This window comes from Diadema antillarum, unplaced genomic scaffold, assembly GCF_040938485.1.
Source record: "Diadema antillarum isolate AM-2024a unplaced genomic scaffold, OU_Dant_1.0 seq00001060_RagTag, whole genome shotgun sequence".
In the NCBI taxonomy this organism is placed as follows: Eukaryota; Metazoa; Echinodermata; class Echinoidea; order Diadematoida; family Diadematidae; genus Diadema; species Diadema antillarum.
In genome coordinates this window covers 215,538-242,505 of record NW_027271887.1, presented here as the reverse complement: position 1 = coordinate 242,505, position 26,968 = coordinate 215,538, and the positions used below count along the sequence as shown (strand labels likewise).

At 38.7% G+C, this 26,968-nt stretch overlaps 1 protein-coding gene across 1 annotated transcript in view; it reads right to left on the bottom strand.

Moving 5' to 3' along the window:
- Positions 1–23,050, bottom strand: part of LOC139743246 (E3 ubiquitin-protein ligase SMURF2-like) — a 73,789-nt gene extending 50,739 nt beyond the window's left edge. Inside the window, 2 exon segments of the mRNA XM_071653743.1 lie at positions 9,941–9,979; positions 22,747–23,050. Of these exon segments, the coding sequence (XP_071509844.1) occupies positions 9,941–9,979; positions 22,747–22,798 (91 nt within the window). The 5' untranslated portion in view covers positions 22,799–23,050.
- Positions 23,051–26,968: the final 3,918 nt, after the last annotated feature.

Genomic DNA, 26,968 nt, shown 5'->3' with positions numbered 1-26,968 from the left:
AACCAGTCAACACCAGTATGTGTCATCCGTGCTCCCAAAATTCTGCCATCTCCTAAGAAGAAACTCTGCAGGTTTACATCAGTCTGGATATTTACATCCTGCGCCGCAAACAGGAGAAAATGCAGTTTTGTTTATTCCCTCATGCTAATCTAGGCTGCTTTCAGTTGGATGTCTGCCATAGCAAAGTGGCGGCATGGCACGACGACAGCTGTGCCGTTCTCTCTCTCTTCCCGTCTGACCGGGTCTTCCCCTTTAGCTCTCCCGCTCCAGCGTCTCCCTCTATTCCTGCTCTCAGAAGTCTGCAAGCCGCAAGATGTCTTAATTCAACCTTTTCTTTGCCAAATCAATCCGATAGATTAGAGCCAATAACCTTCTTCTAACCGCCCCCTCCCCCTAGCACACACTTTCTCCCTTGCCATTCCCCCAACTTTGTTGCTAAATTGGAGTCTCACCAAACAATGTCAGTCCCAATACAAAGATACTGTCTGGCTTTTCCTCACCGAAGAAAACAACAAAAATGAGTCTTGCGGGTAGAGAGCGAGAGCGAGCGACAATCTGCCCTCATTGGAAGACCAGACCTGTCTGACAGGGGGAGGAAGGGTGGAGCCGACTCGCTCCAAGGAGATCCCTTTTGTGGCGGAGAGCGCAGAAGTCGGAGACATGGAAGGGTCGATGAAGGGAACGGAAGCAGTAGAGAGAGCTTCAGAGGAAGAAAAACGAGTCGGTAAAATAGCTTGGTGGGGCGGATTGCAGTTGATTCCGTGAGTCAGGAAGAACTAATGAGAGTGGGAGACAGGTGGATAATCTGATTTTAGGGCAAATTCCTAAAAAACGGCTAATCATGGATGATATCTCCGTCTGATCTTCAGAAATCACAAAAGCATAGATCTCTCTCTCTCTTGCTGCAGTCTAAGGGGGTGAGTGTGGAATATTGGCAATGTCAAATGGATTAGGCATTGCTCACTGAAGTACTTGTTGCGCACTAATCTCATATGTCCTCGTTCAAGAACCAGATAGGAGATGGCTAGAGACCCATTTAAGAAACTGCATACAGAAGGACATCACAGAAACTATGTCTCCCACTTTTCTGACAGAACATACTGAAAAGGGCTTGAACTTTTTAAAGAGTACCGGTATGTACCTATTCATTTCACTTGTCCAAGAGTAAGTTGAAGTTTTCCTTCACAAGCAAACAAGTGGGAGTTTTGCACCCTTTAAAGATACTGTGCAATGGAGAGCTGGCTGAAATGTTACATCAATTGACCTTTTTAAAATGTTCAATTCACTCTTGCTGATGTGGGCAATCTGCACCAGGAGCAGAAAGAAAGGGGCTTTATTGTCTAAATCTTACTTCAGATGATTCATTGTGTGTTTGTCTGCACATGTTTGCTTAAAACAAAAACCAATCCACAAAACGATTTCTCATGATTTCTCTAAAGTTTCCTACTTAAAATTAATCTCTAAAAATTTGTATGCTTATAATAATTTGAAACACAAAGATAGTTCATGACAGTCAATTACGAGTGGAACCTGCTGCCCCAAGTGAAAAAAAAAAAGTTTACAAAATGTACTGTAGGAAAAACATTGCTGAAGGACAAAGCCAGTACATCGCTGAGTTTCTAGAAGGTTAAGTGTTCTAGAAGTGACTGCCTTCAATATGTTACACTGACTATGCTCTTTGATGCACTCACATATTATCCGGTCTGCTTTACATGAAAAAATGATGCTAAAATATGTGTTTTGCACAGCCCATTGTACCAATTGCCAGAGCCAGAATGAGAGTGAGAACAAATAGGCCTACGTCTTTTAGCAACCCATCGAACAAATGTACTATTAACATGCTGTATCCAAACTTCATCCAACAATATGTCAGCATGGCTAAGAAATATTACATGTGTGCGCTGCATATAGTAGGCCTACTTTGTCAGACTTTCTAAGGCTGCAACAGATTCATGTCCAGCAAGACCCATGCACTATGCACTGTAAATCGTTCTCACAAGTAGGATGTTTCACACCAATTAATTGCTTGCTATGGGTGGGATTTCACAGAGCACGCGAACGATTTGCGAAGGACGCGAATGACAAAATCCAACATTCGGAAAAGTTTTTCTCCGAATGTGTTCCGACAATGAAGCCGAAAACTATTCTTGCGCAATTTGCCCTAAGTTTCCACGATGTATGTGCGAATGTCGTGTGTATCATTGCTAAAGTACAGCATGTTACGTACACGAAGAACACGCGACAGGAATGCGAACAACGAAAAATGTTCAATAATCATGGGAGAAAATGTACCCAAGGAGAGGTGGAAGCTGTCTTAAGTTGATTTTTTTTTTCTTTCCTCTATTCTCCTTTCTTTTTCTCTCATTTCTCTATCGTGTGCTTGCCTACATTTTTTTTTTTTCCTAGGACCTATCTCCACTAGTAAAGCATTTCATTATTTTTTTTTGCAGTTCCTCCAACACATAATCTCTATATGCAGTTCAAATGAAATTTTGCATACTTTAGATTAATATTAAGTGTATTTTGCGATTTTTTTTTCGTATATCAAACATGTCTTTTTCTTTGGTAGTCTTTAATTTCTTTTGTTACTGTAGTTGTTAATGATTGTTTGATGTTTAGATGTATGGTACGATTTTTATTTGTAGAAAACGTATAGGTCATACATCCCCAAACGTGCGCCAAACGTTCGTGAGAATGTCTCAAAAGGTACGCGAACAGTTTGCGATTACGTCGTAAAATGATCGGAAAAACTTCGCAGATTTCGCATAACATACGCGAGACATTCTCCAAAGTTTCGGAGTCTATTTGGGGTTTCACGAACATTTTGCGAACATCGCGCGTGTCTTGCGAAGATCTTGCGCATATGACGAGGCTTTAAAGACACTTTCGAGAACAATTCACGAGCAAATCACGACCAAGTGTGCGGAAAAGGTTCGCAAAAAATTTCAAACTTTTTTGAAATCATCGCCGAAGTAAAAACGACATTCGCGAACAATTGACGACGCTTCCGAACCCTCACGTTCGTTTGGCGATCTTTTGCAGACTAAAATACGAATGCTGGATTTTGCCATTCGCGTCCTTCGCAAATCGTTCGCGTGCTCCGTGAAATCCCACCCTAAGGACCACAACTCTTTGCTAGACTGATTGAAATACATGTACACCTGAGGCATTTCATAGTTTATTTCCATGCTGTTGAAATGAAGGGGGTTTCACAAGAGCTTTGAATAATAAAGTTGTCAAGTTTTGATAAAGAGTTGAAATAACACCCTGCAAACCAACTTGCTTTCTCTCTGAGCAAACCTGAACTCATTGTTGAAGTGGTTAAAGGAGACCTCCGGATGATTTTCAGATTTTTACATTTGAACAACTATAAATTAATTATACTGAGGACAGAGTTTCAGAATTTATGATAATCGGGATAAAGAATAAGAATATTTTCGAAATTTATGACAAATTGTCATGAACAAGGATGATGACATGGCAGGGTCACCATAAGAATGCATGTATTGGGGCTCAAGGAAGCAGAACAAAAGAAGAAGACATGCATAGATTAAACACAGGTGAACTTGCAAGCAAGTGGTATTGTAATGGAATTACACTGCTACATTTCTGAAATACAAGTTGTATGTGAACCTCCTATAGATGTCATCATCCTTAGTGTAATTTGTTTAAGGTTTATCAAAGTATTGTTTCTCTGCTCAAGAACCACAATAAATTCCACATATCTATACATGGAGCTAATGATTTATGTACTACATGATGTGAAATTATGAAAATCGTCTGGAATGTCCCTTTAACATTTGTGCATATCAGTACCTACAGTACAATGTACATTGTAACTGCCTTTCAACTGCATTGTCACTTGCCTGCACTACACTGTACAGGCCTACGAGGAAAATTCGCTGTTACATGTATTTTGGTTTGGTTTTTTTTTTAATACACTGTAAGTGTGTATGGGGGAGGAGAAGTTTACAGTGATACATTTGAAAGGGATATTATGTCTTGCAGATGTAAATTTAATGATGCTGAGCCCAGTTTGACTTCTCAATGCCAAGCTGCGAAGCGGCTGAACCTTCATGAGAAGATTTCCATGTCAGCTGGAGTCCACTAGCCATCTATGGGATACACATCAAGCTACTCACAATGAAAAGAGTTTGTACTGTAACTGCGGTTCCTTATGACAAAATACTGACACATCACAGATGCTCATGTCATGACCTTGTCAAATGGTGTATAAACTGTTATTTCGCTAACTCGTAATCATCATCAGGATTATAAATTCAGCCAGAAATGAAAGACACTGTCATTTTGTGATCATGCTCCCAAGACTGATCCCCAAGTAAGATTGCTCAGGTTTGTTTAGAAAATGCACATGTAGGCCCACACTGTATGTTCTCAAGAAGTATCATAGCAAAAATGACTACCTACCATAGTTTGTATTTTGCTATTATGTTGCCATTTACCCCACACTTGATACTGTATACAAATGTAAGCTATAGGCCTATTTGGCTGGTGCAAAGTGGTAGTATTGTATATTTCTCAACAACAGGTATTTGAAAGAAAAAAAAAGACAGAAAAAAAGGAGCAAAGTCTACAATGTGCATTCTTCAAGTAGCTCTGGTGAGAGCTTAATATAACTTTACAATATCAATGAAGTACTTTTTATGAACAAAATATGAGAAACAAATATCTTTTAAAACATCACACGTAGGTCATGTTTTTGCTCAAAATTAAAACATGCCAGCTGTATGTAATAACTGTCCGTCAAACTCATCCCAGTGCACTGTATCATGTATGATATCTGTCACAAATTTGCATTACACTATGTCATGTACATGTACACTACATAATCCTTCAAAGTGACAGTGCAGATTCATTTAATTTGAATAGGCTTTACATGTAAAATCATGCGTTACATGTCCAGACATTTCTTCAGATTGCACAGTGGACGCCCTGCCAAAGCTGTTCTATGATTCCCTCGTAAAAATTCATGATTAATGGACCGGCACCTGGCTGACATAGTAGTGCCTTCATCAAGAGATACATGTGTAAACTGAACTTGTTATCTTAAATGCTAAACTTGTTTACATTATCTTTCACCTGGCATGAAAACCAAGAAATTTTACTGGTGCAGACAGTTTTCTTGAAACACAATGTGTTCTGTGAAGAAAGTCATTAAAAAAATAGGGTTGCACTACATTGAAGCATACTGTAGGCTCATTGACAGTTTATTAAAAACAGAAAACACACGAATAAGGACAATGTATGAGATGAGTACATTGTTATAAAAAGCCTTGGTGGCATAGAGGCACATCTATTACTGAATTAAGGCATCTGAAACTTCTGTAAGCTGTATTTAATCTCCTTTGAACAAAAGTGTCAAATACATTAGACCTTGAAAAGATGATACATACTGATCATTCCACCAAGAAATTCAGATCTGCTGCTGACAAAACAACAAAATAACAAAATACTAGCCCTTGTGATTTAGATACAGAATCTCACTTCAAAGGATAATATTTCTCATTAGGCCTATGATAAAACACTGTGTCAATATAAATCTATTCAAAAAGAGTGTCACTGCAAGGACAGATAATGTTTACAATACAAATTCAGTTGATAATTTAAAAGGGTAATCTTTTTGAATAGTCATGCACATATCTTTCCATATTATAAATTTCAGATGGTGATCCTGAGGGGCTTAAAACATAATAGGGCAGTTTCCTATCGAGTAAATTGTGGCACTCTGCCAAAGAGAGTAGTACCTAATGTCCAAGTGAAATACCTTGTACAGTTAGTTACAAAAGTTGGAGGGAATCAATGTAGGTCCTACCAGAAGTTTAATGTCAAATGTTCTCAATCATGAGAGAAAGTGAAACTATAAAGCATAATCACGCATCCTTTCAGAGTAAAAACATGAGTGTATATAAAGGTACAAACACATACAACCTGTATGCACAAATATATGGGCACGATATTATCACATTTAATCGTTCAAAAGCAAAAATCTTATTGCTACATTGGTCAAAATCAACTGATATTAGCATTTCACCTACTGTACAGTAGTTGATTTCTTTCTGCACATCACTGAGATTATCATGTTTCCCGACAAATTTAGCCATGATATTTCAGTTCATCAATGGGCAATCCTGTGAACAGCTACGAGGGACAGAAAAAAACTCAAGAATGTTGCACCGGTGGTCGCTATAGACGCTTTAGTACCATTTGAAAAGATTCCATTTCTATGTGTCATAGCAGTACCAAGTTGTGCACACACACACACACACACACACACACACACACACACACACACACACACACAGAGAGAGTGTGTGACTGCATGAAGACACCCTTGGGGACATTTTGTTTTTTTTTAAATAGAGAATATTAAAAGTTTAAAATTCTGGGAGACCTTATCTGCTCTGGTGCAGACAGTTCAAGTTGCAGCCGGGAGACTGGCCGTGCCCAGAAGCCAGGCTGCCTGTCTTGGCTCAGCCACTCGTAATGATCAATCAACTTCCTGTCTACCCAGGGGCAGAAAGAGAGAGTTTTTCAGGCAATTGCAAAGAGCCCACTATCCAGCGTATGACTTCACAAAGCTGCTTTTAACACCCCGCCCCATCACACACATACACATACACATTCAAAAAAACACACACATACATATTCATACACACATACAGCTGCTTGTTTGCTGTTATCTCACCTCTAATGGTCACAAGCAGGACAAGCACACATGTAACATAACCCACAATTTTAAAGCAACACTACATTTACAAAGTGTCGCCACAAAAAGAGGAATGCATTTTGTTACTTAATATGTTATTTGCTTTTTAAGCAGGCCTACAGTATAAGAGACAGAGGTCTTCACTCACAATAAGGCTGAAATGCTGATAAACATTTAGCAATAAAACAATGAATATACTTGTGTTTGTGCATTCTTTTATTAGTGTCACATCTTTTATAAATCCACTTTACTTTTATTTCTTATTTGCAATGGAGTGCAAGCACCAGTTACCTGTTCAGCTGTTGCTATATTATCATCATTTTTTATCATATTTATCACTGTCACTACTGTGTCTACCAGTTGCAACTTAAAGTGACATAAGTACAGTATTTATGCAAGGAATTCTGTATGGGAATGAATGTTTAGGAAAATGGTTTTCATCTTTCAGAGTACTACTCAACTGGAAAGAAAACAGCCTTCTGTTCTACCCAATATCTCTGAACATAAAATAAGACAATTACAAGTAGCTTCAGAATGTAGACCCTACATGTAGGCCTACCATTACATGCCATCTTTTATTTCGCCACACGCAGTGCTGCCGACTGTGGCTGGTTTCAAGCATGATGCTATGCAGACTTTTGACGTGGAGGGTGTCATGTGACCTACATTCCCCTGCTCTAGCTTTCTTTTTCTCCCTTTATTTTCCTTCTTCTTTTCAAACAGTTGTTGATAGTCATCCAGGCTGCAGACTGAAAACAGGACATTTGTAAAGCGTCAGCCTGAGCCACGGGCCTCGTAAATCTCAGCCCTTGTGCTGCGCAGTGAAAGAGCCGACTGTAGCTCAGTCATGAACCCACTATGCACAGAGTTCCTCCTGCTGGGTTCCTATCCATCTAGGGGGAGCATTACCCTCTCCTGGACCCTCTCTCAGTCCTGCAGGACTCCTGCATCACTGCTTGGCAAGCTCTGGATCCTGATCAGGGGAGACATTATTACCTCCTTGAGGATCATTTCAATGACAGGAAGGTCCAGGAAATCATGGGCAGTGATGCAATGGACACTGCTTCCTGAAGAGAGTTTTAAAAATTGTTCTACTTTCCACACGGCTCTTCCAATTCGGAAAGCTACAATCATCTTTGTGACATCAAACAAATATCACAAGATGATGCTGACCTTGCACACATCACAGTAGATCGATAATTTTTCTTTTATCAGTCATACAAGCTAGGATGAGATGGCCTACGCGCAGTACCCATCTGACCACAGTAATCATCTTTCTACAGTCATTGCTTGACATACATCATGGAAACACTATGGTAATGAGGACAAGACATTACATTCCTATTAAAGGGGTCTGAGTTCCAAGCTTGCAAATCATAAATTAAAGGCATAATTTTCCATTTGCAGATGAAACAAAAACCCAGCATTAGTGCCTCAAAATAGTTCTAAAATATGACTTAGGGATAGAAACAACCACTGTAAAAATTTGAACCAGTATAATCAATGTTAAATATTGTTAAATATACAAAATGTGAACAATAGTTATAATAAAAATGTTTCCACTCTAAACCATCTACAGTTATGGTGTAATGAGAAAAATAGTGATATCTCCTTATGTTTTAGGCTTTATTGCAAAAATTGTATATGGTAGGATGTTTTGTGATACAAATGACCTACACAAATATGCATCAAAAGTGATATCTTTAACATTTTATAAATTACTGCTCCCAAAGGTAAACGGGACCTTTAAGATACTGTATCTGTTTGCACTCATAAAGTCTTTGCATATCATTTCACACCATAGGTATTGAAACATTAATCACTGGCAATCTACCCCCCCCCCCCCCCCCCCCAACACAGCCCTGCCTATTCTTGTTACCAGTGAGCTTGCTGACTCTGGAATTCAAGGGGGAAAAACCCATGGGTCTCTTCCTGGAATCGCCATCTTGCACTGCGCATCCAGAGCAAGCAATGACCCGGACCTCTCAACATCCTGTAAACCAGTACATATCCACTGTACTGCGCAAGTTTAGGAATAACATTTTCACTGGAAATACCATTCAACATGTTTATGTACCTTCGGGAGAACAATTAGCCAAGATAACGAGTCAGACATCCAAACAATGTAGGTTTAGTGAACAATATGTCTTGCCAACCATCAAGCCCGACTACAAGTGTGCTTGTATTTTAACCCGTTAAGGACAAGTCCCGAGTATACTCGGGCAGGTGTCTATGGGAAATGCGTGTTGTAGCAAAATCAAACCTTCCTCAACGGGTTAATGCACTTCCTTAAAAAAAAAATAGGCAAATAGAAGTATTGGCACAATCATACACTGTAGGTCATACATGCACAGTAAATCTTTTCTGAATTTACCCTGTACATTCACATTAAAATGAATGGGACCTTTGTACTTTCTCAAAGGCAAAATAACTTTAGGACAGAATATATTTCTTGAATGCACTGGAACAGGAAACATCAAAGTCATGTTACAATATACTAGTACCTCTTTCTATTAAAGACCCAACATATTTTGTTCATGAGGGTTCTTGGTAAATTAATGAAGGTTGAGACCATGCATACTGCATGTTTTGACACATTTCGATCTTTCTCAGCACACAAGACTTTGCAAATGACATTTTGGTCTACATAGTCTGAGGTAAAGTTTATATGAACAGCTAAATGCATTATTCCATTATCACATTTTTGCCATAACAAGCATGAATAAGAAACATTTGCACACAAGTTCAAGCAAAGGATAGGTAGGAGAACACACATACAGACTCTGAAGGACTAAAGCAGTTACCCATAACTCTGGGTCTGCCCAATATTTACTCTTCTTTCACCAGCTATTGTAGCTGCTAGCATTATTCTACCACCCAAGGAAATATCTCTAGCAACGCAGGAGTCAGTTTACCCCAGACAGGTGCTATTTGCTCAGCAAAGAGCAGTGGTACATGATAGCAGAGTCAAACAAATATCCCGACTTTGGTGCACTTGTCAAGCATCCCGAGCTGGTCTGGCATTACGAAGCCCATACAAACACACCTACTACTCCATCTGTACAGCACCACACATACCTTCAATAGTTAAAACACACCAGCCTATAGCAACCTCTTTTCTAATTGGTGTTTTCTTTGCATGAATATGCAGGCAATGTATGGATACAGGTTGTAATAACTCGCACACCAGCAGTAATAGAGATTCATACTTACGAAAGAAATCCTTCTTGCAGATGTTCTTAGCACACAGGACTGCAAAATGAAAAGGAAAAGAGGAGATGACATTGCATTAAAAATAAATCATTATGCCAAATACCAACAAATTCATAGTTCATATCTTTGCATACAACGTGACTTATAAAGGAACAGAGAGACAGAAAAAAGAACATACTGTTATGAAAGTTGCTGCAAAGTATCCACAGGGATATCAACCTCTTTTCACTTCTACCTAACCAATCATACAACATTGGCATCACAATGTAGTTCAGTCAAACACCCACTTTAATGTTGATTATACTTGTATCATGCATGTATGCATGATACAATCCTTCATGTCTAAGTGATTATATGGTAAAGAAAGAGTGATATTGAAAGAGAATGAGCAGGAGACCAAGGCATATTATTTTTCCTCATCAACACTGTGTAAATGCTTGCAAACACTGACTGCAGTACAAGTACAAGTATGTACAAGCACAGGTTGAAAAGTTCGTCTGAATTTTAAACAACCATGGCCGAGTTCAATGTCTCATGATGGAAAACACACAGCTAGGCCCAGCAAAGTATATTGACAATGCACAATAGTTTGCAAAACACTGCAACATTCCACCCTCTAAACCTGCTGTTACCATACTACATTCCCATCTTCAGAAAACATGTGCTAGTATTCTGTTACTCCATCAACACTCTATCTATGGTCTCTGTATCACAATACACGTAGGTCTAATTATTGTACTGTGTGAAGTGAAGGCTAAGTGAAGGCAAACTTTAAAACCAATAGGGCCTCCATGTCATGTTTACAATCTACAGGGAAGGGATGATACACTTTCACTTGTAAACAATGTAAGTGCAAGTAACCCCTCTCCTCTATCTATCCAGGATATCCTTTACATGGACACCTGTGCCAATAGAGCCTCCGCCTGGCACACAACCACTGCACACATACAGGGGTCATCTGGAGTTCAAGGTAACATCCTTGACCTGCCATGACCCCTTCTCCTCATTTCATTTTCAAGTTTCAGGAGTCTGCTGTCTCTTCTCCTTACAGCCTCTGTTGGTTGCTGCACACCACAAACCACATTGATATGTATGCCTGTCATGGCAGGCTGTCTACCATGTTTAAAGGGGAGGTTGTCCCATTTATTAGACATTGTTAAATATGGTTATTGACTAGTTTAAGAACATACATGTATCATAGAAACATGCATACACACACAGGCTGGTAAAAATGGTAAGAATCAGACATACTATCAAAGCAAAAATTTACTATCTAATGATCTTAAAAGAGGCCATATTGAACTGACATGCTGCCCTACATGAACATGATGCCTAACATCACACTCACATGAAACAGATAAGAACCATTAAACCAGCTTACTATTGTATTCAATGTATCTATTTGTGACCTAAAAAGAGAATGTTCTCTGCAGAGATATCCTGAATGCTGTTGACAGTGTTGTGCAGATGTAGCTGACCAGTAAATATTTAAGCAGAATCACTGAAATGTTTGACAAATTATGATCATAACCTCATATGAGCAAAGATCCAACAGGCATTTCAAAAGAGTCACCTTGGTCATGTAACCATGATGCAATAGTGTAAAACAGTCACCATTTGTTTTGTTAAATAAATAAAGTTACAAACAAAAACATTGACTACTGTACTTTGGCTATTGGCCTACATCACATAGATCAGTCAGGCTAGCCGTAAGGCATAAAGTTCGACATTGTGCATAACAATTAGTGAAGGAAAGACAAGTCTCACTACAAGTATGATCTCTGAGAAAACAAAACAAAACAAAACAAGCCCGGCTCTATTCTCTGTCAGAGGGCAAGTTCCACAGTGGAGTACAACAGCCTTTAAGAATGCAGAGAACAATGAAATTGTGTTCTTTGCACAGTTCACTAACGGCAGTAGCAACTGCTGCCTTGCCTGCAACTGCTGAGTTCTGAGATCACATTCAAGCTAGAATGCACACAGCTGGCAGCCACCCAGCCAGCTAGATCCCCTTCCACAATCAATGCCAGGTGACTCCTGCAAGTGTTTGGGGTCAACCAATAAGCCAGTTCGGGGTTCCAGTTTGAGCATGAGCAGAAAAAGGTCATTTGTACCGAGAGACAGGTTGGTTTTTAATTTCACCGAGATAACCGTCTGTAATGCTGTGATTATTCATGGAATCCTTATAAATGGTGCCTGCCAGTATATCCACCTGACAGCAAGCCTAGTATTTGGCAATGTTAACAGAAAAAGTTTGTTAATATATTCAAAACAGCACAATGAAATAGATGCTTCCCAAAGTGTTGATTGACGAAACATTCCGGTCACTTCATCTACACAGGTTCATTCTTTGTGAGAATACGAGTTCCATAAATTGCTATGTTGGGCAAGCTGCTGCATTATGTTGCTTTGAAATGAGTGAAGTGCCTAACCAACTGAGAAAAATGAAAGGTCATTTGTACCCGTGTGCACATGAGCTATCTCCGAACTGGCTTATTCACAGCCTTCTGGAAGTGTTATAGATCTTGACTGGCTGTACAGGATTTCATAAAGTTTAGCAATTTTCAATCATTTTTTTCTATTAAAAAAAGAGAGAAGGAAATGGGTGGATTCTGGCATAAAAAATGATTGGCAAAGATGCAATATAGGACTTAAAATTCATTTGTGAACTTTTCAATGGGCTATCAGCTGTAATTCTCTAAGTGATAGTTCAGAGCAAGTGGATACACACACTGATTCTGTACATTAAATAATCAAATCCCAAGCTAGTGATATACAGTATACAAATGTACACTTGATATCCACTTAATCAAGCTCCCCAACTGACCGTACATGAAATTCCATCTTGGCCAAAATACCGCACACACACAACAATGCTGCACACTGGCACTAGTCCGACAGTCACAGACCAGTAAAAATCACTGTTGGACAAATAACTTTTTCAGAGGTGGACAAGTAAAAAAATGAAAAATTGGGTACCTACTGGTCCAACGGACAGGTAGGACCAGTAAAAAAAAAATGGGTTAGTGTGCTGCCCTGACAACATCTTTGGCTGCTACCAGCCAGTGCACACAAACTCCACAAGAAGTACAAACATATACATTGCACAACTGTAAACTACTTCGCAGTTGTGAAAACTGCACACAGCCTCATCTGCACATTTTATATGCAGTGTAGGCCTGGGTTTTGTGTAGGCCTAAAAGTGCTCCCAGTGGTGGACCCTGATATCCAACAGCTGCATAGAGGACAGTGGGGAGGCCTCACATTCAGTAACAACAGAAGGCTGTAAAAAGGCACATTCTATGATACACTGGGCACAAACCCAAACCATGTGACTTATCCGTGACTGTAATACTTCACGGTGGTTGCATACAACGATTTGTGTACAGAAATAGTGTAAAAGCTTGGGGGTGAATGCTTTGCCATGCGCTTTGCATATGATTAGACTGAAGGTCTTAAGAATCAATACAACAGAAAAGATAAATTGAATGTATTAAAGAATGATGCATGTCATCCAATTCCACACTAATCTTTAAATCAAAGTGAAATAATGATTTTATGGCAGCTGTGCAGATTTTTGAAAATAAACACGATTGTATATATGATCTGTATAATGATTTTTTTTTTTTTTAGTCGAAAGTGAAATATCTAAAACATTACCTGAAGTTCTTTCTTCATACAGAACATAGTTTGTGATGTCAGTGCAAAACCTTCTCTTTCTACATGTATGGTGTCCAAATGCCTTCAAAGGGTTTTAGATGCCACCATGATAATCCTAAGGTTCCCTTCTCTTTCATAAGAGACTTCGAGAATAAAATGTCTGTACATAATAACAGATAGTTTTATGAGAAGTACAGATTATAGGCAGTAACAAAAAAATCTTTACAAAACATCTACAGATACTTTCCTACTGGTTTGTTGTGGTACAAGTGGTGCACCAAGTGGTACCCGGGGTACCGTTATACCACAGGGTACTGGGCTGTATTGCGCCATCTCGTATTCATCAGGATGTACATTTATGTGCTGCCATCATGGGGGTCAAAATTTTAGCAGACTGCGATAATGATCCCAATGCCAATTGTATTCAGTGTTACGAAGTTTTTGACCTTACTGTAAAAGTGGATATTTCCGCGTGCTCAACCGGGTAAAAAGAGTTTCATGTGTTTTTAATTCCGCGGAATCAAGACATCAACTACTGAAACATATTGCAAGCAAAAATATTCATGTGCTTTTATTTTTGCGCTAGTTTCTGGTTGTGCAAAATGTGCAAAAATTACATGCTCTTTCATATTTGATTAGTAGGTTTTTTATTATCTCATCTAAAACAGTTAGAAACCTGAAGCCAGGTCTCAAACAAACTATACTATCCCTTTAAAGATGCCTTCTTTCATACAACTGTTAAAGTGTATCCATATTACACTGACATAAAAATTAGCAATTAATTAGCAAGATTAGAATGAGCCAATTTGGTACCTCGATGAGCCCAGTTTTTTCAGCAGCATACAATTAAGACTTGGAGAGATTGATAATACACTGTACGTGTACATATCACAAAAACTTCCTCTTACCGTGCAACTGACTACAATGTACAGAGGAGAGAACAGAACCAGAACATCACTTCAAACCTCTTCTCCTCATTCAACATTAAAAACTTCATCATTTCTACTGATTTATGCTGCCAACTATACAACAATTGTATATCATTCTATGGAAAGATCTTTACATTGGTATCAGTTTGCCGCCAGTGAATTTTTATACTTTCCCCAATCTCAACTTGGTCTTGTTTTTGTCATACTACACAAGACTGTACATGCGCGCATCTCTCCCAAATAGACAGTAATGAAAAAATATGAGCAATCAAGAATAAATAACCCTTTCTTCTTTTTTGGAGGGAAATGGGATGAAGGAGTGGGGGGGGGGGGGATACATCATCGGCAAGACAAGATTCTTTGTTATGATTCATTATTTCTCTCGACTGGAAGATTTGCTGAGGAGTAGAAGGCTGCTCCGTGTATCAAAAGATCAAACAGAATTGCAGCCAATGACAGGAGTCATTTGACGAGGTGCCGCTGAGGCTGGTCTGCAGATGAGTCTAATTGCTATGACAATGGAGTGATATTGACTAAATTGGGCAGACGAATCAAAGCGATGGGCGACGGGAGATTATCCGCCAGCCTGGATTCTGGCTCCCGATGCAAATATGATGACAAAAGCACTTAGGTCTGGTAGTAACTTTCAACTTGGCACACGGATTCGACGGTATCCATTTGGAAATGATCTTGCCGAAAGAGGAAAAAGGTGTACTTTTTTGGAATAGGCAAAGGAGTTCAACTCAACAATATATGTGAACTGGGGTAACCTTACTGACATGTGGTTGATACTGAAATTTTCATGAAATACACCCATGTACAATGTATGCACTGCAATACATCCTGTACTATAAAGTGTACTTTTATGAAATTCCTATTACAAGTAGTGCTTTTTAAATACCAAAAAATAGAGAAATCAATAACATCTCATTCTAAAAATCTGCAAAGCAGATATCAACAAATTTCAATTTGATATTATATGACTAGAACAGTACGTTTGTAACCATTAGCATTATCATGCCTACTAATACACAATGTATGTGCTTTTTCATCAAAAAGCTTTCTCCTGCACCTGTAATGCTCTGCACCATGAAAGGGGTTTATGCTCCAGCACATTTTAAAAGATGTGGGCATCTCCTCTTTGCCAGACATTTCTTACTTTGTCTGCATTTGTTCTGATACCATGCCAAGGAGTTTGGTACAGTAGGAAAAGCTTTCAAATTTCTAAAGGGGCGATCACACATCGCCGATTAGGTGGCGGTTCATGGCAGTTCGGCAATTCGCCGTGCTCCGCCAAAGACCGTGTTCACACCGTACACAAACCCTGGTCATCCGCCATTAACCCCGAGAACTGCGGGGAACAGCCAGAAAAATTAAACATGTTTAATTTTTCATGGCAGTCTTGGCGGTTTGAAATGGACCGTGTTCAAGATGCCATTCACCGTGTAAAGAACGGCATCCTCCGTGTTTGCACCGCAAGATCCGTAATAATACCGTATTAACACAGCCATAACTTTTCATGCAAAAACAAATGTTGAACTTAAAAGAGAATAATGCCTCCAGCGACACTTCGTGGCGGAGCAATAAAAAATGGGGGAAAACAGCAAACAGCAACAGGAACCCCCCCCCCCAGATATACATAGCATAGCCAAAAAAGCCCAGCCTGATTAGGGTTAAGAGAGTAGAGGGAAAAGCGATGTTGAAACTTGAAAATAAATTACACCATAATCATGTTACGTGAACCTGGAAACAAACAGGAAATTATGTAGATATGCTGTACATTCTTCTTTGATATGTATGTCTTTTTATTGACTGTTGTTAGAGATTTATGAAAACTTAATGAAGAAAGAGAAAAAAAGAGATGTTGAAACAAGCAAGTACTTGTACATCACTTGATATATAAACCTCCAAATGAACAGGAAACTTTCTTAACTACTGTAAAAGTGGATATTTTCGTGTGACTAATTTTTCGCGCTTTGCCGGGTGAGAAGAGTTTCGCATTTTTAATTCCACGGAATCAAGACACCAAGTACACGAACATACGGCAAGCAAAAATATTTGCGTGCTTTTATTTTCGTGCTGGTTTCTGGTTGCGCGAAATGCACGAAAATTTCAATTTTACAGTATGTTGGATTCTGCTTTGACATGTACGTCTGTTTAATGACAGTGAATACAGATATTTTAAAAGTTAAAAGAGAGGGAAAAAAGCATGTTGAAACTTGAAGACAATTGCTTATTGCATCACTTATGTCAATCTGTATACACAGGGGGTTATAACGTTTCATGATTTCTTTTAAATTGTGTTTATCTAACAAAGCTAACAAAACTATCTAACAAAGCAATACACTCCTTGTAACCCATTGAAAACGAGTGAAAGGGCTCTGATTGCATCTACAATTTGTAACTACAGGGGCTTGGTATGGACTCCTCCACCTTTTGGGAGATCCGTGTTACTACCGCGCCAATTTGCGTTAGCAACGTGTTCAAAACGTGTTGAGAACGTAGTCACATCGCCATCGTCGGGACACGGTTCACGGCGGAACCGCCATCTAAACCGCCGATGTGTGATCACCCCTCAAAAGTTACGTATTTAGTTCTCACATCTCATACAGACATCAACATGATTTTCCTATTCTATGTATCTCTCCGCAGTCCAATAATCCTAAGCAGCAAAATCCAATGCTACAGCACAATGCACTGTACAACTGGACGGGCAGAAGCTACAAGCAAGCAAGCAGCCATCTGCTGGTCACGCTCTAATAGTCAGTCCACAGCCAAAGCTGTGAGAGAGCCAGGATGGTCCAGGCATGTACACTATCAAGAGCAAAGATGGGAGAAGAATGGAGTGGACCCGAGCTAAAAAGTGCAAAGGAGAACAAAAGATGCAAGTTTGGAAAGAGATGGGCATTAGAGAAGAAAAGCTTCTTATTTTGTGGAGCTCCGCTCAATGCTGTCAGCTGCTTTCAAGCACACATCATATAAGGATGGCATTCAGAACTGTCCAGATAAAACAGATAATCCTGGACAATTAACACTCACGCTCTTTAGAGGCCAAATAGGGTCTTTATGTTCTGAAGCAATTTAATACTATCAATCTCTTTGCATGTACGGACATGTACCTAAACATGAACCCTTTCATCTAATGTAGACTTGTAAAATTGATTTGCACTGCATGCTTTGCCACAAGTCAATGTAGGTGCTCTGAATGCAGAAGTTTAGCATGTCCCTTGATCAGGGGCAGAAATATTGCCGGAGCAAGTGATACACAGTGGTAAATCAATTACTAGGATGCCTACGTGTTAGGTCGCATTACAAGCAATGCAATAGGAGCAACCACAGTCAGCTGGCAGCTCTGGATCTTGCAAAATGATTTAGACTCTTGCAAGTGGAGGCCCAAGCTGTGTCATACTCATTGTAGTAAGGGGACCATCACTTCCGTATTCAAGCTTCCCCAACATCATTTCTGCATTATCATGAGGCCAAAATCTGTCTCACTGTTATCATTATCTTCCAAAAGGCACCACTTCCAAAATATGTCTGTTGAGTTATGATGAAACTATAGCAGGTGTATGTGGCCATGGCAACTGGTATGCCTCAGTACATCACATTATTTTCATTATTCTTCCAATATGCCTATAGTATAGTACATCTTGACAATATGAGACAGTTTCGTAAGATTTTGTCAAAAATGGCCGGCTAACACATTTTCTAAAACAACACGCTCAACTTTTTTTCAGGATGGCTGCTAGCTTTTTTCTTTCTTTCTTTCTTTTTTTTTTTTTCCTTTTTTTTTTTTTTTGAATGGGCCCAACAATGGAAAAAGTTGATGTGGGAGTCTAAGATATACAATTTGTTGTGTGATCTTTTCCTGCTTTACAAAAATAAACCAACATTTTTTTGAGGCAACCATATTTTTTTTACATTTTTCTCCACTTTAAACAAAAGAAAAAATGGCATCCATTTCAAGAAGCATTTCTGGAGGAAAGAAGTTGCAACACACAGTATAGACATACAAGTATCAGAAGAAATATTAATTAGGAATCTATGCGTTGTAAGCAATTGCCTGCTTCTGTTTACAAAAAAAAAAAAAAAGGGAAGGTGAACCTGAGTAAGGTTAAAAAGGGCATGGGAAAAACCTTTGTTCATACATATTTGGCTTTACTTTTGATAGAAACACATGCCATTGACAAATTAGCATGACTTTGATTGCCGTAACTTTAGATAAAGACGAAGAAGTTAAAAAAAAAACGGTATTTGAGAATATTACTGAGTATTTCATACAGTAAATTCTTGCTCAACTTATTAACTGCTTGAGTGTTCTAATGATATGCATACAAGTGCACATTCAAAGCTCATTGCTTTTAAATAATAAAGTAATCATCAATAAGTACTGCATAATCTGTCACAGTAGGTATAGACTACAATGTACATGTACATAATATGTGTAGCTATTTTATCAAGCGAGTGGGTACAAGCAGGGTCCAAAGATACCCTGAACTACATTGCTCTACATTTTACCTTACAACGATCCATCAAGTGATGTATTATGTTAATATGGCATCAACCCCGGCAAAAGAGTGTTCAAATGTTGTCCTTCAGTGGAGTCGTTCCAAGGCATTTTTGAGATGAAAATAGTTGTGATATCCAAGATGCAAAATGTTCATGAGTGGTGTACAACAGTGGAAACAAAGCTCTCGGTTGGAAGCACCCTTCACGACTATTTGACCTCACATCGAGTGCACGCTAAATATTAATGCTGGTAAAATCATACAAAATGCTGGCATTCAAAATTGTGAAACACACGTTATACCTCGTCATACACAGGCAAGAATGTACAGAGCTCTGTCTGATTTTCCAAGAGGCTCCCTGAAAACTTCACTATTTTCTTCCAATGCCTCGGCAAAAGTGGAATACAAAAGTCTCCCTGATTTGGGAATTACTAGGGTCTTTTGCAATGCATGCTGAAGAATATTGTGAAGAATCTCTCTGATTATTCTTCTCATGGGCCTACTATACACAAAAACATTCATCACTATTAATGAATTTATGCAACTGTTTCAGTCAAATGAACAAAAACATTTCAAACATGCTTTTCTGCTTTGATCTCATCGTCACTGCAGACGGGCAGCTTGGGTAAAAACAAGATGATGCTTTGAGAAATCAAAAACTACAGTACATGTGCAGGAGATATTAACTCCATTACATGTAAATCACGAAAAATACATGTGCAGTTGTTGAGTATGTGTGGAAATCACCACTCGAGCATTTTCATTTGCGATATGCACGTACACATGTAATGTACTTTACATGAGAAAACAAATATTTTGGCAGGTTAATTGTGATTTGTAATCTAATTTTCCCCATTTTCAGATATTAATATTTTAGAGTACACATGGACAGTAATGGTAGACAACATGTATGTTTCACCATTAAGCAAGGTTTCATGCATGTTCAAAAGTGTCCACTTCAGTAATCATCAATTTTGTAAAAGAAAATTTATTTTGTTTCCCATTGTGTTACTCCCCATCATTATTGTTTATTCAAAGGCAGTTGAGTATGAAAGGCACCTCAGCCAAATAAGGCAAAATTTATAGAAACGGTTCTTTTGTCAGTGACGATGCACGATTACGCAATCATCATTGTCCAAACATCTGAACATATCATTAAGATGCACGTACGTGTAATCAGGTGGAGGTGGTGATGATGGGAGCAAAGAAAGACCTTCATTTTCAGTCCATGTGTGTAGTACAAGTAGGTACATGCTCTTAACATTCCTGATTTTAATGTGTGAATGCTGACATGCCTCGATGTACAGGGTCATAAACCATGGCATACTGTAAAACAAGAAAGTTTCTGTGTGCATTTTCAATTTTGTGAATTTCATGAGAGCCAAGATTCACAAAAGTAAAATGCACTCAAAAGTTCTTGTCTACACTATACATGTAAATGCATTGAATGCCAGTGGCAAATTCGTGAAAATTTCATCCTGAGGAAAAGGCCGTCAACTCTGATTCGCAAAAATTTCATACCGCAAAGCATGCAAACGTGTACTGTGCATGCTACCACACAATCTTATTCATTTGATTATGACCTTAAAATGACACTTACTGATATTTTTGTGAGCACTACAGACATCTATTATCACATGTTTCAGCTTCTCAACAATGTCATTGTGAGTGAACTATGGGCATCAAAAAAGATGTTTGAAGATCGCATACTACTATTTCCAAGTCGCTTACTCCCCAGCCACTGCGTTGTGCCGGGCCACATACACTTGTGTAAGGGCAGCCCACTGTATCAGGATCGTACACGAGTAGTACATTATGATATAGGCATGTGCAATTTGTGGAATCCTCTGCTCTTAATGCCAGCTTCAATACGATTGTGAAATATTGTCGAATGGCATAGAAGGTTCATTAATTGTGGAATGTCAGACGAAATCAGCGTTTTTCTGCAAAGTCTTTGGAAGGGAAATTGCTATGTTCTCTTGAGCAGTTCAAAGAAACTTGGGAGTGTGGTCGCCATGCCACTCATCAAATTGAATTTAGAGTTAACTGATGTCACATGAACGCCAACCCTGTAGAAATATATGTACTTTGCAGCACTAGCAACGCATCCCTTGCCCTCAGGGAGAGGGCGCCCTTCAATTTCTCAGGCTGCATGACGCCATATATAGGGTCTAGCGTATTGGTAGGTCCCTAATTGCGCGATTTCTGTACGCATCTGAAAATATTAGAACTGTAACGGCAATACGGTAATTTCATTATTGATTGCCAAATCTGGTTTGCAATTGTATCGTTGAGAAGCTGAAACATGTCAGGTTATTGTTACACTTACAATATGTTACATTTCTGTAACCTAGTAAAATATCAATACTATAGACGTCTAGTCTAACGACTTCCTAACCGCACCAGCGACCCCAACCTGTACCGAGTTGGGGTGGCATGGCAGCCCTATGGGCTTAGTGTGGCTATCGAAGAACCGCGTGATATGGCTTAGCATTTTGGTGACCAGAGACCAAGATACAGGGTTTTACACTGAAATTCGCAGCCATACTGTTAGATAAGATACTTACAATCAGAGCCGCTGAAAACAATTTACAATATGATCTGTTTTAAGAGCTCAGTGAAAGATTTTATCTGAGGTTTTAGTCCCTCCGCACTTCGTATCGTACATACTGTAAGTACCGTACAACTTACACAGCGCATGCGCTAACGGCCTTGCTGTCGATCGGGTATGGATAAAACGTAGCACATATTATAATACACAATGTATGCGTGTGGAAAAAAAAACAGGACGGCTAGCTGAGAACTGAAATGAATATTCATTCGCGCATGCGCAGATCATTTTATTTACGTGATCTGTTCACAATGGCGATTCGCATCTCGCGGAGATGGTCTCAAAGATGATGACGACTAATCTTGTTTTCGGAGGTAATTGAGGGATACACAGTTGCCTATAATATTCAACAATATGGCATTACAACATGTGACTTTTCGTTGCGAATCCAAGTGTCGTTTTGAATGATGAGTTGTTTGCTGAATTGCAAGCATTGCAGTGCACTGCCACTTGATTACTTCACTAAATAGTAGTAAATTGCATGTACAAGTCGTCGGGGCGCTGTTAGTGTTACTGGTTACAGCGCCCCGCGCCGGGGTTAACGACTTCCTAACGTTAAAGTGTCATTGTCACTGACACTATTTTACTAATAATGTCAGTAATGACTGTTAAAATGTATAATCTAATTGTTACACTACTAAATTTTACAGACAGTTTTGTACATGGGGCATGGCCCCTATAAAAAAAACCCAACCCTACTGTCGTAGTGTCATAATGATGTTTCCTCATTACAGTAACTCAATCTCTTACCAAGACACAATTTCGGGATTTGAGAATACCGCACATCATGCAGCACTCCAAAGTTACAGATTAGTTATACCAGACAGGAGTCCACAACCTCCTCCCTTGGTACTACACAAAACAACAGCAAAATTCCTCTGTGCTTTTGCACTACACTGCACTGCACTGCTGCACCGCCGCCGCACGACGCGACGAAGCGTTGGTGAATGTTGTACCCAGCGCAGTGCGCTGTATCTAGCAATACAAGAATGGTGCCACAATTCACAACGAGGTATTTAGCAAAGCATTATAAACGGCTTATTCTCATACAGAAATGAGAAGAAAACAAACACTCTCCCATCAGATAGTTACTATTACCTGTAAGCCGCAGCTTCATTGGCCCTTCACGCCGAACCGATGGATTTGGCATGATGAATCCGTGTTTTTCAGACGTCAAGTAACCATAGATCGGCGATCGGCATTTAACGCTGACATTCCCCAGTTGCAAGCCGCAGGTTGCAATATGTACACAGTACGTATTTTGTACTCGTTACAATAGTACACACACCCAGTGCATGCAGTGACGGTCACAGTGACTGTAGTATGTTGTGGTGGTATGGTTTAGTGAAAGAGAAGCGTACGTGCGTTCGTCCGTACAGCGAGCCGGTATGTGCAGTGGGTGTGTGTGTCATGGTGTGTGTACAAATGCGCGATGTTGATGCATGTGTGGTACATGAGATAACCCTTTCAAGCCAGCTGATTGAATGCATTCGCCAGTACACAGTGTAGGCGATAACCTTGCGGTGTGTAAAGTGGCGTCTGATTACGAGTCGCGCGCGAGCGTTCATGCGCGCGCTGAGGGAGACGCTGGCTACGCATGCTGTGTTCGTCCTTCGGTTGCCAAATGAATAGGTTCAGAACCTCTTTACACAGCCTGACTCGACCCCGAAACCCTTTACAAGGTCATCGACAGAATACATGCTGGACATTCTTTCAACGATGAAGTACTAAGTACACTTCGTATGTTCATTCAGATCATGGCTCAGTGCTATATAAATCGATCAACAGTACATGACAGAACGAATAGATAGATCAATAATGAAATAAATTATGATATTGATGTGGATTTTTTTTAAATGATATATGATTTTCCTTCTGACGTCGGATGTCATCTGAATGATACCTTATATCTACTGAAAGAGAGGAGGAAAAGGAGGAGAGGGAAAAAGTAACAATTTTTCGAGATGGGTTAAGTCATTGCACATTATCAAAGCCACAATTGTATAGGTGATGTAATCTCACAAGGTGAGTTGTTGTGTACCCAAGGTACTCTCATAGCATGTGCTGAATCATGATTGCTGTAGGCCTATTATCGTTATTACTATGATCGCATTTATTATATGATTGTTGTGCATGAATATCGTCATTGCAGTTGTAATTATCATCGTTGTTAATATTATAGTTGCCATTACCAATAGGACCTACAATTATCATTTGAATCAAAATGTTCATCATTACCAATCATTGTTAGGGATTTAAACTTACATTTGGCATAAAAGGACCGTAGTAGATGATATTGACAATAGGGCCTAATCAGAGCTCAGTGAACATTCACTTGGCATAAAAAAAAAGAAAATATCCAGATTTCGATCACACTGGCTTGTAGGCCTACATAATTAGATATTGTGTGAGTATAAGAAAGACCCAAGTCCATTCAAGATAATTTGAGAAAAAACAACAAAACTAATAATTTCATAAATAACATAATTACAAATAAAATTACAGTGTTTTAAAAACCGATCCTAGGTCTGATTTGATTGATTTGATTTGATTTGAATTTATTTGCACTTTGTGTCAACAAGTACAAGAAACAAACATAACTGAGTTACGATGGTTACCCAATAACATTTTGTCTATTTTTTTGACGTACAAAAAGAAAATAATCAACACACATATTCTAATAACATACATTTGCAACAAATGGTAAATAAGTAGTAGCCATGCATATAAGAATATTAAGTGATGGAGCCTAAATTAGAAACACAGCTTGTATTACTTAGGCCCCGAAAAGTATGTCACATCATAGTAAAACCGTGAATCAAACACACAACAACAACAGAGTATATTTACCAAAATGGTAAGAAGAACTACAACAACACTGGAACTGAAGATTAATGGTACAAAATATACAGTACAATGTATCGCTCTTCTCAGAGCCGTTCGTTATAGCGCCCTCGTGTGGTAGCCTACGAGTATTGATCACACTCTAGCCGTCTTTGCACTGAGTACTGTATGACCGTATTATACCAGTCTTTGCCAGCAAGGGGGAAAATGTTATGTTTCAGCAACGAAACATGCGACTTTTATCATGTTAGAGTTCCAAGCTTAAAATCAGCTTACTTCGTTTCAGTTATGACAAGATACAATGAGATATTTTGTGTGATTGGTGCATATTCTTAGTTTTGGGAGTTTTTTTGTTGTTGCAAGGATCCAGAAGAATCTGTAAAAAAAAAACCAAGAAAACAAGAAAAAGAAAAAGAAAATCTATATAATAAATAGATATATCCAAAAAACAAAACAGAACAATATTTTCATAAGAAATGCTGGATTTTGTAATATTGTTATACATTAACTGCGCCTTATACACCTACATCAAACTTCCAGGCAGTGCTCATTACTTTTTTTCAAGTTCTTTTTAAAATAACCCTGTATGTTTATGCCCAAAGAGGGTTCTCTCCTAAGCATTAGGCCTATATCTACAGGCTCAGCGGATCCTCCATAAGAGCTCTATTTACGGCACTGGTTGCAGAGCTACGTATAGCGCCCTCTTTTGACTTTACACAGCGTTAACTTTCTCATTCAATTTCATTATTGGGTTATCCAGCAAGTTCCTCATGGTGTGCATGTTTCGTTATTTAATTATCATGGAAATAGGCCGATACTGAAATTGCCTTAACTTATACTATTTCAGATGTTCCACCACTGAATTCATCAAGAGCAAGAAAAAGAAAATTATAATGTTTTAAATCTTTTGGTGGCGTCCCTCCCCCCAAAAAAAAATGTCCTCCCAAATGCCCTGACATGATAGCGGACACATCAGCAGCATAAAAGATTTGCAACAAGTTTATAGCTACAAAATAATGGGAGGTTATGTTTAATGATACAGCTTTTCAACAGTGAGATCTTTTGCTAATCATTGCAATTTTATTTTGGTATACTGTGTGCATTCTTGGGTCAGGAAACGTATTGATAACATTGCGACTTATTCACTTGAAAATATTGACGTACACATTGTAGCAACTGAATAATATGCATTCTGTCACCTTAATTGACATTTGCAAATAGCGTGGAAATTCAATTCAATTCAATCATAGTTTATTTCCAATGAACGAAAATCAAAACATGGTACAAAGTATACATGTCATGAAATGATATTGTTCAAACATTTGCAAAAGATTCATGTATAGATACGAGATAAATGCATCACGTATAAAACTAATTACCTATCAAAACAAAACACATTGTCGTACACTTTTTTTCTTTTTCTTTTTTAGCAGACAGCTTCCTTTCCAAAAGTGAACAGCTGTAATATATAATGCAATTTTGTTGAACTGCAGGCAAATACTCTGACGTGATAGACAGTCAAACCTGTCTATAGCGGCCACCCAAGGGAGATGTTATTGACAAGTGACCGCTATCAGGGTCTTTAACATTATATCTATTTCTTTTGGGGGAGTTGTTTTTAGTGGTAGTATACGGCTGATGACCGCTACACACATGTGGCCGCTAGGGCAGGTTTGACATTAAAGGTTTCTGATTTAAATATTATTCAAGTAGTAGTAATTATGTTTAAACAATATATTCATGATCAACTTCCATCATATTTCAAAAACATGTTTAGGTTAATACTTTTGTCCATTCGTACCCTACTCTTATATGTAGAAATTTCCATCTTTTGAATCCCAAAGTATTAGTGACACATAAATCTATCAGACATTCGGGTCCGGACATTTGGAATAATCTCTCGGACAACATACAGTCTTGCTCAAGTATCTATTCTTTGAAAGCTTCACTAAAACGGTATTTGATACAATTATATTCTCCCCACTCATTACGTTAAGATGATAAATACTTGTGGTGAATGATTGTTATTTTTTCAATCTCTATTTTCTTCCTTCAACTGCATCTCGCACTCACACCTGCAACTGCACTGCACCCACCTGATCACTTATAATTTCCTCCAAGAGAGTTGTGTCGTTGGATAGTCCTTTTATGAGACCCCATTCATTTCAAGCTAAATCGCTTACGATGGAGGTCTCCTGCATTTTATTATCTCTGTTATTTAGTGAAAATACTGTATATTTTATTTTATGTTTCTGTAAATGCATACTGCCCAATGCAATCACTTATGTGTATCTATTTGTGTACTGTTATCGATTTATTTCACTGCACTTGATATTCTTTGTCTTTGTTCTTTTGAAAATTGTATTCAATTTTGTATCTGATTGAATGCGGAAATAACAAATCAAATCAAATTAAATCAAAACAAGGACCGCGGAATGCTTTTCATTGTGTGTACGTGTTTGTGTGTGTGTGTAGG